The sequence below is a fragment of the Sinocyclocheilus grahami genome, unplaced genomic scaffold (genome assembly GCF_001515645.1).
Source record: "Sinocyclocheilus grahami isolate Dianchi unplaced genomic scaffold, SAMN03320097.WGS_v1.1 scaffold228.1, whole genome shotgun sequence".
Taxonomy (NCBI): domain Eukaryota; kingdom Metazoa; phylum Chordata; class Actinopteri; order Cypriniformes; family Cyprinidae; genus Sinocyclocheilus; species Sinocyclocheilus grahami.
In genome coordinates this window covers 456,681-477,079 of record NW_015505407.1, presented here as the reverse complement: position 1 = coordinate 477,079, position 20,399 = coordinate 456,681, and the positions used below count along the sequence as shown (strand labels likewise).

General features: G+C 36.2%; 1 protein-coding gene across 3 annotated transcripts in view; it reads left to right on the top strand.

Annotated features, from left to right (window-relative positions):
• The window catches only part of LOC107597114 (AT-rich interactive domain-containing protein 1A-like), a 35,616-nt gene that overhangs the window by 4,060 nt on the left and 11,157 nt on the right, over positions 1-20,399 (top strand). For all 3 annotated transcript variants that reach the window (XM_016288047.1, XM_016288046.1, XM_016288045.1), the window contains exons 3-5: positions 7,967-8,164; positions 9,674-10,291; positions 14,687-14,797. In XM_016288047.1, the coding sequence (XP_016143533.1) occupies positions 7,967-8,164; positions 9,674-10,291; positions 14,687-14,797 (927 nt within the window). The remainder of the gene's footprint in view (positions 1-7,966; positions 8,165-9,673; positions 10,292-14,686; positions 14,798-20,399) is intronic.

The window sequence follows — 20,399 nt, the reverse complement described above, 5'->3', positions numbered from 1 at the left end:
ATTGCTCTTTTTTTTTTTTTTTTTTTCTTGGAAAATGTCTGTTTAGGGAAGTTCTTGTCGAAGTGAAGAATGATCTCTGAATTTACAGGGAGTGAATATCTGCAATATTGTTTGGTCCTCAAAATTTCCATATCTTCTGTATATGGGCCCACATATGTCAGGTATCGTCATTAAAATGTGTTGATTGGTTTTCAAACCATGTGACGTAAGCAACCCCACTAACTAAAACTCAGATCATACACTACCGTTCAAAAGTTTACTTTTTTTTCTTGGAAAATGTCTGTTTAGGGAAGTTCTTGTCGAAGTGAAGAATGATCTCTGATTTTACAGGGAGTGAATATCTGCAATATTGTTTGATGGTTTGGTCCTCAAAATTTCCATATCTTCTGTATATGGGCCCACATATGTCAGGTATCGTCATTAAAATGTGTTGATTGGTTTTCAAACCATGTGACATAAGCAACCCCACTAACTAAAACTCAGATCATACACTACCGTTCAAAAGTTTAGAGTCAGTTAAATGTTTTTGTTCATAGAGAGGCTGCTTCTATTTAATCAAATTCAGTAGAAACAGTAATATCTGTGAAATATTGTTGCAATTTAAAATATCTATTTTAAAATGTCATATTCCTGTGACAAAACTGAATTTTCAACATCATTACTTCAGTCGTCAGTGTCACATGGTCCTTCAGAAACATTGTGTGGCTTCATATTTTTGTGTAAACTGTGATACAATTGATCTCAGGATTCTGTTAATAAAAAGTTCAAAAGAGCAGCATTTAGATTTTTTTTACTTACTGTCACTTTTGATCAATTGAATGCGTCCTTGCTGAATAAAAGTATTAATTAAAAAAACTTACTAACTCCAAACATTAATGTAGGTCTTTCAGATTTTGTACAGAAGTTCTTGGTTATTAATTATATTTGCTTAATCGATTCATTTAGATGTAGCCTATGAAGTTTCTGCTATAATTGTTTTATTTGATCTCAGACAGAGTTATGCCTACTGCAGTGGCTGAATGCCGTCCTGCCTTCAGTCGGTCTGTAAGTCTTATGGTGTCCACCCCATCCCCCATGGCCAATCACAGCGCCCGTCCAGCAGCCTCTCCTGCCAAGGGAGCCCTCACTTTATCTTATGCAGATTAGCCATGTGCTGCTTTTATTTCTATTTTTCCATTCGGACACTGGAAAATGTCAAGAGCAGCTTGCCCGCAGTCATTTCACAATTTAGAGCGTTTTCAGCCGTAGACCTCCTTTCAAGGTTTGAACTTAAGCCAGATTTAAAACGAGCCTCCTAGATATTAGACAGACATCCTAGATGAGGTTTCACTGGCCCAAATCGGATAGGATGACACAGTGTACTTTCTTGTTTTGTTATTTTTTCATGTTGTGTCGTTGAGTAATAAGCTTTGGTCATGTTTGAGTCAGTGCCCATCTGTAAATAACGAACAATTGTGCCATCCATTTTTATACAAAAATGACTTGCATTCACTAGACAAAATGATGCATATATAAAAAAGACTAGGCCTAAACAAAGGGTCACTTAAAAGTGTTGACTGACATTTGAATGTTGTCAGTTTGGTTCCTAGTTTTGCCTCCATCATTATAACACTTTATATCAACATGGATTTCATATTTGTCATTGTAAAACGTCATTGTCCAGCATATGCACGAATACATCTTTTGTACATTGTCATTAGATATTGTGAAACCAAAATCAGTGTTTGTTTTTATGTTCTGGGTCATCAGATACAAAGATGGAAAGAAGGACATTGTGATATTAATGTGAGACATGAATGTGATGTGAATACGTGCACTTTCCAACTGCACTCTATCACTTATCTATCTTCTCAACAGAATTTACAATAATTACGTCAAAAGATCACTTTAATATAACAATGATTCATCCATTACTTAATGAACTTAAAGATATTTTATTAAAGTAACGATTATCACTTGAAGCTTGACGTCATAATCTTAGCAGCAGAATGATATTCAAAATAAATATTGAAATTTTATAGGCGTGTAGTGTACAGTATAACAGTATCTGGGCAATATCGCTAAACATCTTGCTTTTGATGATGTTTTATACATAAATGATTAACTATCAATTTATAAAATATCAGAGACATATTTTTAAAACCTCTTTCTTAACTCTTATACTTAGTGTTGCAAAAAGGGTGGTGATAACTCTTTTGTAGGGATGCAACGATACCATTTTTTCTGATCCGATCCAGAAAATTCTGAGTGTTGCAGTTTTTTTTTTTTGTTTTTTTTAACCAGCGCAGTTTTTTTTAAATCAGTGTAGAAATTCTATACTACTGTGTGTTGACCTGATCTACTAAATATAGACAACTTCATTTTAATGAAAAATAACAAATGAAAAAATATATATAATAATCTATGACAAAAGTACTATTATAAAGTAGGTTAGTGGATAATTTAGCAGCGAATTTATTCTAGAAAAATCATGAGTGCACAATTTGATAAAATCTAAACATTTAGTGAAATAACTATTTGGTGGGAACCAAATAAAAGTGAATAAGTGTAAGACTAAATCTGGTAAAATTTTACACACTGCTCTCTGTATTGTTGTAAAGCACATGAATGAAAACAAGTAAATATATTTATATATAAATATAAACTACAAAATTAAAAGTCATTTTTTTTAATGTATAGGACAGTGATGAAGGCAGCAACATATGATAGATAGAGGATTAGGGCTGGGTTCTATTCCCACTAATCTCATTAATACTTTCATTTCAAATTCTTACATTTGATCTATAAATTCAATTGACACTGAAAAATACAACTGCATTAAATAATTATTATGAGATTATTTTAAATATTTTTTAATATACAAACAAGAAATTATGGTGGAAATGATACTTTCCAACTAAATTAAAACGCCAGTAGGTACCAGTAGTGAGCGTTTAATGAGTGAGTCATTGAGTCGTTCATTCAAACGATTCGTCAAACGGCAGATTCATCAGATGTTTATGCATGGGCTAATGAAACTTTGACTCAACCGATTCGTTCAAAACACAGAATCAATCAGCAATGAATCGTCTGGTTGCTGTGAGATGCGCTGTTTCTGCCTAAAATGTAAGTGACCTAATATTATTGTATTTGCTTATTGAACTGTTTATAGAACTATTAAACAGTTGTAATGGTGAAAACCTTGTGTGATGTTGCCTGACTGCCTAACTGTATTTTAAATATTATGAGTGTCACAGCAAAGGGTCTGAATACTTAGGACCATGTGATATTTCAGTTTTTCTTTTTTAATAAATCTGCAAAAATGTCAATTCTGTGTTTTTCTGTCAATATGGGGTGCTGTGTGTACATTAATGAGGAAAAAAAGTTAACTTAAATGATTTTAGCAAATGGCTGCAATATAACAAAGAGTGAAAAATTTAAGGGGGTCTGAATACTTTCCGTACCCACTGTATATATTCTGTTTATGTAGGCTATATACTGTATTCTATATACAGTACCAGTCAAAAATTTGGACACACGAATGGGGAAGTGTGTCAAAACTTTTGACTATACTGTAATATAATATAGCCTACACATAAAGAATATCGGCCGATATATCGGTATCTGTCTTTCTTTACACCCTAATATCGGTATCGGTCGGGCTCTAATCTCTACTCTTTTGATGTATTCTTTAGAATGCTGGCCAGTTCAAAATGTTTTTAAAGTCATCACCATATTCACAAAGTTGTTATTTTATTATTGTTAATATTCAACATATTACCCAACCATATATATTTTTACTTGAAGTAATATATGGTATACACTACTGTTCAAAATTTGGGGTTGGTAAGGTTTTTTTTAATGTTCTTGAAAGAAGTCTTAAACTATAATAAAAATAGTATTACATTTAAACATTAAAATGACTGCTTTCTGTTTTTATATAATATTTTTATATTTAAAATGTATTCCCATGATGGCAATGCTGAATTTTTAGCATCATTACTCCAGTCTTCAGGGTCACATGATCCTTCAGAAATCATTCTAAGTTAATTTGGTGCTCAAGAAACATTTCTTATCAATGTTAAAAACAGAAACTTACTATATTTGTGGAAACCATTATGCATTTTTTGAGGGTTCCTTGAATGGAAATCTTTTAGCATTTACATAGAAACTTTTTGTTACATAAATACCTTTATTGTCACTTTCGATCAATTTAATGCATCCTTGATGAAAAGAAGTATTAATTTCTTTCAAATACAAATCTTACTGACCCCAGCATTTTGAACTGTGTTTAGATGTTTTGTGTAGGTGAACGCTGGAGAGGAGTTTATTTGGCTGCTTGGTAAACATTAAGCTGACTTTCAGGATTTAATTTTTCATGTTGAATAGATTTTACAATCATGGAAAAACGGACATTATGGATGAAAGTATGCTTAATACTTAATGTTTCTGAGGTCATTTTTATTTATTTATTTTTTGTTTTGAACATACACGGAGGGGAATTATGATAGAAAAGACAGCATACACTTTTATTTCTCTCTGTGAGTGAGCTTTGTCCTCAAGTATGGCAAGTAATTGGTGAGTTGTAAGTCTATTGCTAGAATTAAATACTGTAATTGAATTAGTGTTGGGCGATATGCTCAATTTTCATATCGTCCTATCGTCAGCTGGTGAGATCGCAATACACGATATTATCGTGCTAATTTATGTAATTATTTACTTAGTTTCATTGCGGGAAAGTGAACCAACTCCAGCGTAAGGCTAAAAGCAGCCTAATGTTTTTAATATAACTGAATTTGTATTTAACATGATAACAAATTAATAGAAACATCGTAAGTTAATAATTATAATGCTTACATTTCCTCAGTTATTCAAAAAGCAGCTACAGAAAATGAGCAAAGAACATCATCACAAGCTCAGTCTAGCGCGTTATGCACTTTAAAAACACTCCCATTAAAATCAGTGAATATAAACTATGATGAATAAATCTTTTATATTTACATCGCACGTAGATCTGCACTTTGTTATTTATGATGAGAGAATTCGCAAGTCAGAATTCAGTTAGCGCGCGCTGAACAACGGAACTCCGCTATTTCAGTGATGACTCATCTGAATGCCTCTGATTGGCCATTGCATTCATAAGCTCAGCATAATCGTGTGTGATTGGTTAACGCGCAATACTGTAAAAACGCAGAAAAAGAAATCAATAATGCAACCAATAAGCCATAATATAAATTAGATAGTATTACTAGCCTAATAATAATAATCGTCTTGCTATCGTCAAAGGCATCAGCCACAGGCGATATCTCTAACTTTCGTCGATACACGATACTATCATCTATCGACACAACCCTAAATTGAATGCAACATAAGTAATAAAATTGCATTTACTTTTAACATAGAAGAGAACAGAATGTAGTCTCATTGCTGTTATAAGGATGTTAATTTAATTAACATTCACTTGCTAATATTTAAATAATGTTAAATACACGTAGTAAAAAAAGTAAATATTTAAGGACACACGAAAAATATGAATATAACTTGATGCACATTAGTGTTAATTTTGTCAGCTATTTTCATTTTAGTCTTAGTCCCGGGCTAAAATGTCCTTGTTAGTTTTTATCATATTTAGTCAACCTTATCCTATTTAGTTTTAGTCAAGTTTTAGTCGACTATCCCCTGGTTTCACAGACAAGGCTTAAGCCTAGTCCTAGAAGTAGTCCTAAGTGTAAGTCTGAGCTTTTTCAACTGAAAGAAACTTGCACTGACTGATCTTAAAACATGTCAGTGCCTTTGTTTTGTCTTAAGATGCACACCAGTAATGCTTTTTTCTAAGGCATGTTTATAAAAATTACTTAAATGTCCTAATTAAACTATGGCCTAATCCTGGCTTTGGCTAAGCCCTGTCTATGAAACCGGGCCTAAAAGTCTCAACATTTTAGTCTAGTTATAGTCAATGAAAACTTGACATTTTAGCAATAAGATTATTATTAATTAACCATACAGCAGTAGTCATTTTGGCAGCCATTTTTAATTTAGTCTTAGTCATACTCAAATGTACATTTTAGTTATCATATTTAGACAAACTTGTCCTGTTTTTGTTTATTCAATGAAATGTATGAGCATTTTAGTCAGGTTTTTTTAGTCAATGAAATATTAGTTCCATTTTTGTCATTCTGTATAATGGTTAAACTGATAAAAAAAATTTTTTTTTTAAATCTCAAAATTATAATCGTAATGATTGCTGTCATTTGAGAAATTTACTTTTGCAGTTCAGGTATTGCAGTTTCTCCAGTAATCACAAATCAATAGAATGTGGACACATACATGGTGTATTTTACCTCATCTAGTGTACTGATTTATTATAGGCTTTTTATGATATAAATCAACACCAAAGACGTATGCAATCTCTCGGTCTACATTATGAAAACAGCTAAAACAAACGAAAAATATTATAACAGTGAAATTCCACTAATTCCATAATTGCAATAGTCTATTTCTCTATTAAAACAACAGCGATTGAGTAAGTGTATTTATTCAGCGATCACAATCGCAAACAATATAGTGAGATCTCATTACAGAACACTGACCGGCTGAATGACGCTTTCATTTAAGATCGCTAAACTCCAGCTTGTTTGTTTTTCAGATCATCTGCAGCAGCGAGCACGTGCACATGGTTGCTAGATTGCTTAAAATAAGCAAAACACACCGGGCAGAAAATGTATCAATGTAACAGTGAAGCTCTGATTCGGGGATTATAACTCTTGATATCTGGCAACCGCACTCATGAAAGCTTGCGTAGTAGAGGCGTGTAGAGCAGTTGGCAATACAATTTTGTCTCCTTTTTTTGACGAAAATAAAAAGAGGTTTTTGGTCAAGTTTTTATCTTTTTGAATACATTTTAGTCTCGTCTTATTTCGTCAATGAAATTGCATGTTGATATAGTCTTAGTTATCGTTTATTGACCTTATTGTCGTCTCGTCTTAGTCATGGGGAAAAAGCTCACCAACGAACATTTTACGTCATAGTGTTCCTTAACGAAATTAACACTCGTGTACATGCAATAAAGTTGTCATCGCTTGTGGGGATTGAAGTAAAAGGAAACTGAAGACTAATTTGTATTTTTGCATTTAAAGTGTTAGCAAGCGATCAATGTTTGAATCAGTCAGATTGCCAACGTGAAAGACCATAAGCTGATGCAGTTAACATAGTGCCATGTTCTGCATTTATCAGAAATGAATGTTGGAAACTTGCTGTATTTAGTTTTTCATCTGTTTGTGCAGTTGTTTTGTTCCTAATATTTGCTAGCTTACAACAAAATGACTGATATTCCAGCTCCAGTATTTACTTGACTCCCCTCATACTGGACTTCTATGCACCCGCACTCATCTCATTGCAAGTCAAGCTGGACCTCTCCTCACATGTCATTAAGCCCCGTGTCATTCATTCAGTGCCAAGATTGCAGTCTTTTTTTCGAAAAAAGGAAAAGCTGGCTTGGCCGAGGCTCAAGCAGAGCTACAGCTGGGATGTGTTAAATATTCGGCAGACTGCCCTCCATTTGAAATGAGTTATATATAGCACTGTTGACTTCCTTAACTAAGGCTGAGCAAGGTAACGGTCAGGTTAATAACCGTGGGAATCGGCAGCAGAGGGTTATTTGCTGTCTCTCTTTTTCCTTCTCCTTTTTCCACTATCGTTTCCCCTCTGGCTGTTCTCTCTCTCTCTCTTCTCTTGTGGTTTCTTGCATTTTTATTCTGTCCTTGCTATTCTTTCATTTCCACCCTGGCTTTTTAAAATCAAATTCTCAAGTGTGGGAGTGCAGTAGTACAGAATAATGGTTTGATTTAATGGTTTTGTCCTTGAGTTTTTAAAAGCTTTGTAGATGTCTTTCTGTTAAACTCAGTTTATGTTTCTCTGTCATTATTTGTGAGATACCTCACTCTCGAGGTAAATCATACTAAATCATAATGTCACTCTCGTTCCACAGACTCCAGGCTCCATGGATCAAATGGGGAAAATGCGCGGCCAGCCTTATGGGTCAGGTGGGCCTTACTCTCAGCAGCCCCATCAAGGGCCTCCTACAGGGCCCCAGCAGGGGCCTACTTACCCAGGCCAGGGCTATGGGCCCCCTGGCCCTCAGAGATACCCTATGGGCATGCAAGGGCGTGTGCAGTACAGCCAGCAGGTCAGTGCTCTTTCTCAATGTTTTAAGGGTTCACAGTTTGAATATGCTGCACTGTTGTAGTTAAATGAGTGAATATCCTGGTAATTATAAGTTGTGAAGCTAATTATGCATATTTTGTAACCTATTGCAATGTGCTTTCTCATTTGATTAGAGGTGGGGGAAAATACAGAATTGTTTTGCAGTGTTTTTAATCATGATTTTGGTGTGCTGGCATCAATGTGTCATTTTTTTAAAAGTATACTTTAGCAAGCTTTTTAAGATTTTAAAGTGAATTTAGCAGCATAGATACACAGACTCACTGTTTTCAAGAAAGAAGGTTCAAGGGGAAAAAACCTTTTGTATGAAGTCCGTTTGCTAATAGTGTAACGTGAAATTGCAGTCAAATGAAAAACGAATATTAACACTGATGCATGTAGAAAACTTTGTAGTAATAAACAATTCAAGATGTGATGTTACAATCAAACCATTATTATTTTTTACCTTAACCTATAATTCTATAGTTTTATAAATTATTTATTGCAACCTAAATTCAACATTGTTTTCAAATGTTGTTAATTGTTATGCACCAAATATTGCCTGGATATGCTCTGTTTAACTTTCAGAATGCACCATTTTGTGGAAAAAAAGAAAGAAAGAAAAAGCATGAGAATTGTTATAGTTATTATTTATTATTAATTGTTTAGTTATTATTTGAAGTAAAAAGTTTTTTGGGGCTTTAATTTTTAAGGTTAAATCAGTGTATCATAGTGTTTGGTGTTACAAAGCTTGACAAAAATAGCAATATGTAGCATATTGTGTGCCAGGTATCATGGGATCTTTAGCCATTCCTAGCCTTAATAAATAATTACAAATGTGATGCTGGACATGGTCACACTTTCTGGTACAATAACTACATATTATCCATGCCTTATTATTTAGGGAATAGAAAGGATAAAAAGTTGTAGTACTATGTAGAGGTATATTGTGTACAGGTAATAAATAAAACCCATCTCATCTTCTTTAGCAATAAACTCTCTCTCCATGTTTTGACATTTATTCATGTAAACTCATATTAACAATATCAGGGGAATATTAAAATGAAAATTTCTGATGATTCTACTAATGCTGAGTGCTAAAACACTTCACCGTTTTGCCACATTTGTATCTCAGGCTGTCTTTTCTGTCTTACTGATGACATTTTGTAAATTTTTAAAAAGTATTAATTTAAAACTATACGTTCTCATCCTTTAATCAAGAACAACTGGAGTGGTAATGGAAATTCAAGTCACTCAAGTTTACTTTAATAAGGCTTAATACAACACAGATTGCTTCAAAGCAACTTTGCAGCAATAAACAGGAAAACCGTGTCAGTGTCACAAGTTAATTTATCAAAAGAAGTGGAAGCCTTGTCTGTAGCATGTCAATGAAAGGAAGTGTTTCTCTTTGTCTATTTACCCGCATGATATAAATCGACGTGGGGAAATACCATGAGTGTAATGATCTTTAGTGCCATCCTACTTGTTTCCGCAGATGCCATCATATGGACAGCAGGGACCAGGTGGTTATGTGCAGCAGGGGCAGCAGCCCTATTACGGCCAGCACGGTCAGGGGTCTCACTCGGGGGGCCAGCAGCAGTCGCCATATCCCCAGCCTTCCCCTGGGCAACCAGGAGGTCAGGGACCTTATTCACAGCAACCTCATGGCCCCCAGTCATCTGGCCCACATGGACAGGCTGGCCCTCCTTACCAACAACCCCACATGCCCCAGCAGCCACAGGGGCAGATGACCGGCCCTTCGCCTGGCCCATCCCAGTCCCCGTACTCGCAGTCCTCGGCAGCACCCCAGTCTAGCCAGTCTCCCTATCCACAGCAACAGGTGCCTCAGTCCCAGCCCTCGCAGCAGGGGAGCTCCCAGGCTCCTCCTGCATCCCAACCCAGTTACCCGCCTGGCCAAGGCCCCCAACAACAACAGCAGCAGCCGGCGCCAACATCACAGCAGCCACCGCAGACACCCACACCTGCTTCTCAGACGCCCACGGGACACGGACAGATGCCGCAGGGGCAGCCCACATCATACTCTCAGAATCCCCCACAACAGCAGCAGCAACAATCGCCATTTCAGCGTTTTCCTCCTCCTCCTCCTCCTCAGGTAACTTAAGCTTTTTGCTTTCGTATTAAAGTGGTGGTTCAGGGTGGATGAAAATGAGAGAATAAAAGTGAGAGACTGTCCTGGAGCAGTGGTTATGAGTATAGGACATTTTTTACAATGAAATTTAGTTAACAGTTAATGCATTAAGTATCATGAATTAACAAAGATCAACACTTCTACAGCATTTATTGTCATTGGGTAATGTTAATATTTTTATACACTAGTGTTCAAAAGATTTGGGGTCAGTAAGAATTTGTTTTTTTTAAAGAGGTCCATACTTTCAGCATGGATTTATTAAATTCATAAAAAGTGACAGTAAAGACATTTTAAAATGTTGCAAAACATCATTTGATTTCCAAGTAAATGCTATTCTTGTGCCATTCCTGAAAAAATATATAATGTTTCCACAAAAATTTTATGCAACACTGCTGTTTTCAGCATTGATAATGTTACTTGCACACCAAATCAGCACATTAATAATTTTTTAAGGATCATGTGACACTGAAGACTGGAGTAATGGCTTTTCCATATTCAACTTTTCCATAACAGGAATAAATTGCATTTTAAAATGTACTAAAATAGAAAACAGTTATTGTAAATTGTAAAAATATTTCAGTGTTACTGTTTTAACATTTTTGATAAGATAAATGCAGTCTTGGTGAGCATAAGAGACGTCTTTGAAAAACATAAAAAAATCTGACTCCAAACTTTTTAACAGTAGTGTCTTATTTTCTAATAATAATATATTAAACATTAGTTAACAATGAACAATAGTACATTTATGAAATAACCTAACAGTATTTATTAATCTAGTTCAAGAAAATAAATAAAAAAATTAAATCAAAGTCAAAATTAAATGTTAGTTTAAACCTAAAACATTAACTAATGATAAGAATTATAACCTTATTGTAAAGTGTTACTAAAGTATCTGCCAAATAATGTGTAAATGCATACTTTTCTACTCTGGATGGTATTTTTCATTCTACTAACCATGTTTATTTGTGAACCTATGCAAATTTAAAGGTGGGATGTTAATAGCATGTTTAATATTCACTTTGTAGGGCTGAATGATTTTGGAAAATCTAATTGCGATTTTTTTATTTTTTTTTGTTACCAGTATTGCGATTTAATATGTGATTATTTTTTAAAGCTTATGTTCTGTATTATTCAACAAAGACAAGCTATAAATAATTGTATAGTATGACCAACACAATATTAGATGGATTAAACATAAATGTTCTTTTCTGTAGGCCAGGCCTATATGTTACGATGAAATTAGGTGATGCATGAATTGATACGAATGACATTTTTAACAACTCCAATCACATAGTATATTGACTGATTTGTTGAACTTCCAACCTTGTAAGCATGTAATAATTATGAAAACATAAAGCACTGACAAGTAAGCCTGGTGTAAACATTAATATGAAAGTCAGTAGCAAATCACACAAACTAAAGTAGATTGCAGAAATATAAAAACAAATCTGTTGCTTTACCACACTACTTTAGGTAATTCAAAGTCACTGTAATAAACATGTAAACATGTGGACTGCACTTTTTAAACACTGTTTGTTAACTTTAGACCAGTGGAGCTTTTTTAATTAAAAAAACCAACAGGAAAAAAAAAAAACACCTGCATCACTTGAAACATTGAAAAATAGCATAGAGAGAATAACTGTTATTTTTATTATTCTCTCTGTTATTTATTTATTTTTTGTGGGTTTCATGCTGTCCGCTAAGGCATAGGGCACACAGGCTTTCCTCCTCACCAACGACATTAAAAATCGTGTCTACACCGGACGTGAGCGGCAAAATACAGTAGTAGAACCCTACCCATTATAATCAGTGACGCTGTGTACACTGGATGCGGCGCGACACGACAAAACCCAACAATAAACTGATGCCTTGTTCTATTTATGACGTACTGACACAAAGTTCAAATGATTTGCAATGGTCGCTTTGCTGCGTCCAGTGTACAGTAGAGCTGTTGCGGCGCAGAGCGACAACTGTAGCGTCCGGTATATAGACGGTGAGTGAAGCCGAGAGCAAGATATGCCTTGTCATATTTTCTGCATTTGAGTGCTTTTGAATGACCAGCACCTGCCTGGGACTGTGCCACTTCATCTATGGCTTTTCTCTTCGCTGTCACAAACCGATCCATCTCCCATTCTAAGTTACGTGTTTTGGCTGTTTACAGTTTTATTTATTTTCTTTTTCTGCTGATGGAGTACGTTTGAAGTAGGGCTGGGTATCGATTCAGATGTCCCGATTCGATTTCGATTCGCAAGCTCTCGATTCAATTCGATTCTTGATTTTTTTGATTGCATTCAGTGAATATAGTTTTAATACAAATGCTATTGATATTTCTAAAAAAAATTAATAAAAAGAAATTAAGCCACATGCCTGTATTTTAAACCTATACTTTTTTTTGTATGGGTCCTTTTTTAAACCATAATAGGGCCCTATAAAATGTTCTTAATTTTTCTAGTAATCAGATGAAGGCATAAAACATTAATTTAATTTATCCTAATCAAATGAAAATTAAACCTTTTTATTTTTTGGCAAACAAAGTGCTGCACAACAGAGGTTTACTGTTAAAATTAAAAAGAAAACGGATGTGATTATTCCTTTTAAGAATAAAGATTTATTATTTATTAGCAGTAGTAGCATTGATTCTTAAGACTGCTAAATAGTAATATATTCTGACAGTTTAACTTAAACTAAACTTTTATTTTGACGGGTTGCCGTGAAGAACTTGCAGCTGCTGTGTATGTGATATGATGGTAGTTTTCTCAAATGAAACGTAAAATGCTAATGAAGCGACTCAGAGTAGCTGGAGATGATATTCGTGTTCATATCATCATGTAGTGAGACGGCAGACTCAGAGCAGCTGGAGATGACATTCGTGTTCATATCATCATATAGTGAGACGGCAGAAGCTGAAAACACCGCGAGCGTCACCCGCGCTTTAGTATGTGTGTAGTAAACAAAACAGTGCGCCGCACCATTCATTCATTGCGGAAATCATGTCGCCTTATGCGTGATATCAAATGCTTCTGCAGATTTATAGTATTATTATAGCATTTCACCTGAGCATTGCGAATCACGCGTATGGCCATGTTAAGCGCTGAATGAATGACAGGCTTTCTGTTGAAACATCGTGCAAGGTAAATAAGGGTGACATCTAGTGGAGAAGACTAATGATAAGATTCACGTTAATCAGATCTTATTTTAAATGTGTGCTGAAATAAATCCCGGAAAAGATCGATTCGCGGCTTTTGAGAATCGATATCGAATCGACGTCATTTGAAAAATCGATGTAACGTTAGCGTGCCAAGGTTGCCAGGTTTTCACAGCAAAACTCACCAAATTGCTACTCAAAACTAGCCCAATCGCATTCAAGTGCTATACAATATTTTGATAATTTTGATGAAGTTTTATCTATACATTGAGCTTCAAATTATGGTTTTTAAAACATTATAGGCACATATCCCATGTTTCTGTAGGAAGAACTTTTAAATGTGTTTGATCAACAACACTTTGAATTTAATTTTGTTGCAAATAAAAGTACCCAGTTTACAGAAAGTAAATCGATGTAACGGATTATTTACAGGGTTGCCAGGTTTTCGCATCAAAACCCGCCCAATTGCTACTCAAAACTAGCCCAATCGCATTTCGAGGGGGGTTCCACCAGTAAAAATGATCGCGTTCCAAGGGGTAAAATACAAGTTTTTTTGGAGGGGTTCCCCAAATCACAGACTTGGCAACACTGTAGCGTGCCAACTTGATGCTTCCTCTGAAGACTGCTTAGATGTGTTCGACTTGAAGCAGCGCTGCTTAGACCAATCGGTGTGTGTCATCAAAGTACTGCGAGGGCTATAAGAGAGTGGACGTCTGCTTAGACCAATCGGTGTGTGTCATCAAAGTACTGCGAGGGCTATAAGAGAGTGGACGTCTCCTTATGCTTTCTCTCGCCGTACTTTGATGTCATACACCGATCGATCTTCAAGTCGAACACACCTCTTTACTCTCGCGTGTCACGTGACTGAGTGTAATCGCAGCCTCTTTGATTTTTTTTTTCATATCGCGATATTATCGCAGATGCAATTAATCGTTCAGCCCTATCACTTTGTGTGTTTGAACTAAATTGGATGCTTTTGCATTTATTTGAAGTCAGGAATGCATTTAATTTCACAGTGCATTTACAGATTTGTACGGTAATAAAAGCAGTATTGTAGCTGGTTATTATTAAGTACAAAACCAGAAATTTATATTACTAACAGTGAGACTGACCTAAACCTACATGTGATATCTGTCAGCAAAAGCATCTATACATGCGTCCACTGTCCTAAATACCTATATTGACTGACCTGGGCTGCCTTTTTCCATCCACAGGAGATTTCCCAGGAGTCATTTAGCTCCCAGTCCAGCGCTCCCCCCTCCGGTCCGCCTTTGGCATCGAAGAGCAGCACAGAGGACATGCAGGGCAGACCCTCTAGTCTACCAGTGAGTCTGACACTTTCGTTTCACACAAGCTGTTGACTGCGTCCAACCGCATTTTAAGATGCATTGTGAATTTGACAGATTCACAAATGTGCAATCAAGTGGTTTGTCAAACGCTTTATTTTATGTTGACTTTTAGATCAAAGTAATTAGCTTGAAGATGTGAGCATAATTCAGCCTCAGCTGCACCTTTATCTCAGGAGTGATTATGTAGGACCTTTGGGGTTGTTGCTAAATAAAGAACTTCATGCAGTCTGTCATGAAAATATATGCCGTCAGTTGTCTCTGTACAGTTTGTTTTTGTAGTCGGGGTGTCCGCGGGTCCTTAAAGTCTTAAAATGTCTTAAATAACGGTTTCCTAATATAAGGCCTTAAAATGTCTTAAAGGGGTCCTATTATACTTTTTCACTTTTTTAATTTTAATCAGTGTGTAGTGTGTATGTTTGGGCATAAAAAAGATCTAGAAAGTTACAAATCTCAAAGTCCACTCCAAAGGGAGATATTTAGTTTAAAAAAAAATCAATTTTCAAGAACTACAGCAAACGGCTCGTTTGGACTACAGCGTTTGGTTTCCGGGCTTTGTGATATCACAAAGCGGCTCATTAGAATTTCATTACAAAGAATTCCCGCCTACAGAAATTCGAATGGTTGGGGGGTGAGGTCATGGTTAGAACGCTTGGTTGAGTGACTGCATCAGACGAGATGACGAAGAAGAAGAGCTGTTGCAGAGTTAGTGCATCAGAGAAAACCAAGAAGAAGAGCTGCTGTGCTGTAGCCTCAAATTTTTTACATGTCTAGAACAGCGGTTCTCAATTCCAGTCCTCACGTACCCCCGCTCTGCACATTTTGTATGTTTCTCTTATTGCTTCATACGTTTGTTATATTTGACTGTAAGTGCCCTGCGAAGTGGACATTACCGGATATTCCGCCATGATTCCAGTTTGAAGGGAGTGTATATGTTCCATACAAAGGGCATTTAAGTGTGCGAGACGTGAATTTAAATTTTATTTATTTACAGAGGTATATTATGTCCCACTTCACGCTTCTCTAACAAGTTTCGTATGTGTGTGAAGACGCTGCAGGCAGCGGCGCAGCGCAAATCTGTAAATTAATATTCCGAAGTGAAGTAAACTTCAACGGATTTCCCCTGCTCAGGGAGTAGGGAGTAATGGACACTGTGTAGGGAGCATGTCAATCGGAACATGGTTCATGCACGGAGCTCACTTCTAACGAGATGATGATCTGAATCAGGTGTGTTAACAAAGAGAGACGTGCAAAACATGCAGAGCGGGGGTACGTGAGGACTGGAATTGAGAACCGCTGGTCTAGAACAATTCTTACAAATATAACACGACGTAGCTGGGCGCCACGGGCAGATGCCGAACGGCACCGCCAGTGTGCCTGCACTCAGAGAAAATAATGTGTTCGAATTTTAAAGACATGGCGTGACGCTGCGCTTCTCGTCCGGTGTGCGACCACCTGAGGTGTTGTTTTTTTGTTTGTTTGTTTTTTTCTCCCCACTTCCGAAAGCGGATGATGTCAGGAAACAGTGGTTGCAATTTACTTTTTAACTCTGTTCCTGAGCATTATAACCCCAATTTGCTATTGTGTGCTGCGCATTTTACTGAGGACAGCTTCCACATCACGAGTGAGTAGTGCCGGATTCGCCAAAAGCTTTTGTTGAAAGACAGAGCAAGGGGCGTGGCAGTACTGAAACACCGTCTAAGCTGTTCGTCAATCACAACGCACTGGGACAGCTAACCAATCACATCACATTTTGTTTTTCGGAAGGCAGACCTTCATCAAAGCCGGAACTGGTCGAGCCGTTTGTGCCAGCCTGGGGAGAAAGGTATTTTAATAATGTAAATTATGTGAAAAATAATGCGTTTTTCGAACCACCAAGCATGAGAGCATGTTCTAGTATACCCCCAAAACAAAATCAAGACTTTGTAAAAGAGCATAATTTAAATTCAGATTCTATGGGTCTTAAATATTTTTGGTCACATTACCGCTAAAATATCTTCAGCCTGACGGACCTAAATGACTGTTTACAATCATTGGACAGACCGAAGATTTTTTTCTTCCCTGCTGTAGTTGCTGCATCATCAGAGAGAATCGCAGTAGCAGAATACAGGTCGAACTGCCTGACCAGACAAATAGCCTGATTAAAACATAAGTGACAAAAAAAAAAACAGCGAAGTATCGAAGAATGATTCTTCTCATTTTATTAGCCTACATTAAATGTAAACCGCAATTGATAATGGATAGTATATTTCTGGTATCAAGGTCGCACTGTTAAGACTCGCTCTGTTTGTCTCTTTGTGAGAAACTTCAGAACAAACGAGCGTAACAGCACACATAAACTCAGAAGAAACACACCAAGGTAAAAATTCAAAATGTTTAGTTTATTCATAACATGATATAGTTAAGTAACACCATGATAAGTGAGCTATTTTGCTCAATATTCTCATGATGCAAAAAAACATTCAAAACACCTACAGAGTGCGCGCATTACGTGAAGTCTTGTGTGTGTGTGCGCGCATTTGCAGTGCTCTCTTTTATGGCACGATTCAGTCTATCAAAATGCATTCAGAATGATCACAAATTCAAGGCATGGGGGCAGAAAATGTATATATTTATACCACTTCATATAGTTAATCAATTTCACATGAAGAGTGCCTTTTTTCTCTAAAAATTGCCATATACAAATGTGATAGTGATTTTTTTTTACAACAGTTCAATAAACTAGAAGTTTTATAAAGAGACTTTGTTTTAGACACCATATTGCCTGTTTTTGCACTATTTCGCCAACAAAAATAATTCCAAATAAAGCCACAGCGCTGTTTTGCATCTTAGAGCAACATGACAGCGTTTTGTTCCTGAATGAATCAACCGTTTAAATGATTCGGTTCAGTTGCAATGACTCGCTTATTAACAGTGACTTGCTGCCATCTACTGGCGGGTTTAATTTCACATTTAAAGTATCTTTTCATTTTTTAAAATCATTTTAAATATCAGTATTCAACGTTTTATGTTTAATATATCAAAACATTATTTATGCATTTATAACTGCAGGTTAAATGCATTCATGTTCTGCATTAAACAGTGTGTAAATACATCTAAATGCCACTTCAGATGCAGCTTATGTCTGGATTGCAAAGATGAATTTTGTTGATACTGATTTTATTTGCTTGGTAACAGCCCAAATGTCTTATTATTCTAATTCACTGATTTAATGTAAGAATTTGACTCAAAAGATAATGCACCCTTTAATAAAAAATGGCTTTATAAAGGTAAAAAATGCCCATAAAAGGTAAAAATCAGTTTGAACTTATTGGAAAAGATTAATTTCTATCTGACCACCACACAGAATATGAAGAATATTAAAAACTTTATGAGTCAGTTATCCACGAAAGTCCTTAAGATACCAGCATGATAACACACTCAATCAGTTGAATGAATGACTCAATGACTAACTCATTCAGTGACTTACCGCCACTTACTGGTCGTTTAGTTGTGAAGTTTGTTGAAAAGTATGCATTTTTCCCCTCAACATTTCTTATTTGTATTTTCATAAATGCATTTAAAACATTAATCTCATAACATTATTTATTGCAGTTGTAATTATTGTTATTTGCAGTGTAAGTGATTTAATCTGACTGGTAGCAGCCCTATAGTGTATATTGAATTTATTGATCAATTGTAATAGTTTGACATGAAAGATGATGCATACATCTAAAAAGGTTAAAAATAGGCCTTTGTAAAGGTAAATAAAAATATGCAGATTTAAGTATGTAAAGGCTGATAGAACACTGATGAAACATTGCTTCAGAATAAATTGTTTACTCCACCAAAAATCTCAGTGATGCAGTTATTTTTCAGGGATATTTTGTATGGAATATTGTCTGTTGATATGAAAAGTTCACTGTATATCGTAGTAATAAATATTATTTATTACAGCAATGATATTTTCTTTTCTTTTTTATTTAAACAAATTTAATATTACAAATATGTATGTAATATAATGTGTATTTCCATTACAGGTTTAGGTCTTAAATTTAATATGAGGTGGTATTAAAAAGGTCTTAAAAAGTCTTCAATTTAACTTGTTCATGTCTGTAGAACCCCTGTGTACTCCATGTAAATTCTGCTTCTATGTCTCTGAGATTTAATTGCATTTGAGTGTGTTATGACCTGTGAGACTGTGTTTGAAAAGGACACATAGAGAGACACCCAGCTGCGCTGACTCAGCACACGTGCAGCTGACTGCCGTAGCCATGGCAACCTCAGGGACGCTGTGATCTCACTTTTTCACCTCCTAGATAAGATAAATAAGGCCAGCAGCCTCTGGCTCTGTGATTGTATGTTTACCGAGAGCACTTAAGTGTGTGTGTGTGTGTGTGTGTGTGTCCCAGAGAGGAAAAAAAAATAGTGCCAGAGTTCATTGTTGCCGAGTGGAAGAAGCTGTCATCGGGAGATTTATTCTAAAGAAACATTTTTGTGGTATAAATAATTTTTGCTATTGTGCTGCAGATTTTAACAGATTTTAAAGGGTTAGTTCACCCAAAAAAGAAAATTCTGTCATTAATTGCTCTCTCTCATGTCTTTTCAAACCCGTAAGGGGCCGTTCACATATAGCATCTTTTGCGCGCTCAAGTTAATTATTTAAAATGTAGATGCGCGGCAGGCGCGCTCATAATGGAAGCGACGCGCACGCGGTGCGACGCGCTCATTTTTTCCAGGCGCGTCCGCGCCGCATCGAGATAAAAACATTTCAACTTTTCAGAATGCTGCAAGCGCACCTTGCTTGTGACGAGAACCAACCAATCAGCTTCATCCTTTCCCGTAACAAGATTGAAAGCTCAGCCAAGATGAAGGAACAGCTGATCATAGCTGTACAGGGATAGCCATTTTTAAATAAATTTAGTAGCAGAGCTACTGCAAGCGATTTTTAGTGCTGCAAATCCATTTATCCTTTGCTGAAACTTCCGCGCCTTCATGGAGAGCGCAGGTCATGGTTGCTTAGCAATGGTAGACGGCTCCGGAGCGCAAGTGCCCGAATGCTTTGGAAAAAAGCAGAAAGCGGCGCGCCTAGCGTTTTCCACGCGGGAGGAGACGAATTGTTGAATAAAGTCTTTTTTTTCTTCTTCTTCTTTTGCACACAAAAAGTATTCTCATAGCTTCGTATAATTGCGGATGAACCACTGATGTCACATGGATTATTTTAGCGATCTCCTTGCTACATTTCTGGACTTGGGAACGTTTGAGTTGCGTTGCTGTCTATGCAGGGTCAGACAGCTCTTAGATTCCATCAAAAATATCTTAATTTGTGTTCCGAAGATGAACGAAGGTCTTACGGGTTTGAAACGACATGAGGGTGAGTAATTAATGACAGAATTTTCATTTTTGGGTGAACTAACCCTTTAAAATCTGTGAAAGCTGAATGTTGCTGATTGGATAGGAAAATATTAGTGAAATAAAGATAATGCCATGAAGAGTTCTTTGAGCGAGCTGACAGCTTCATTTTTAAAGCCCTAGCAGAAATGCTGGAATACCGAATGATAACAGCTTAGCCTGTTTTTTTCGTTTTCCATTCCATTTGTGT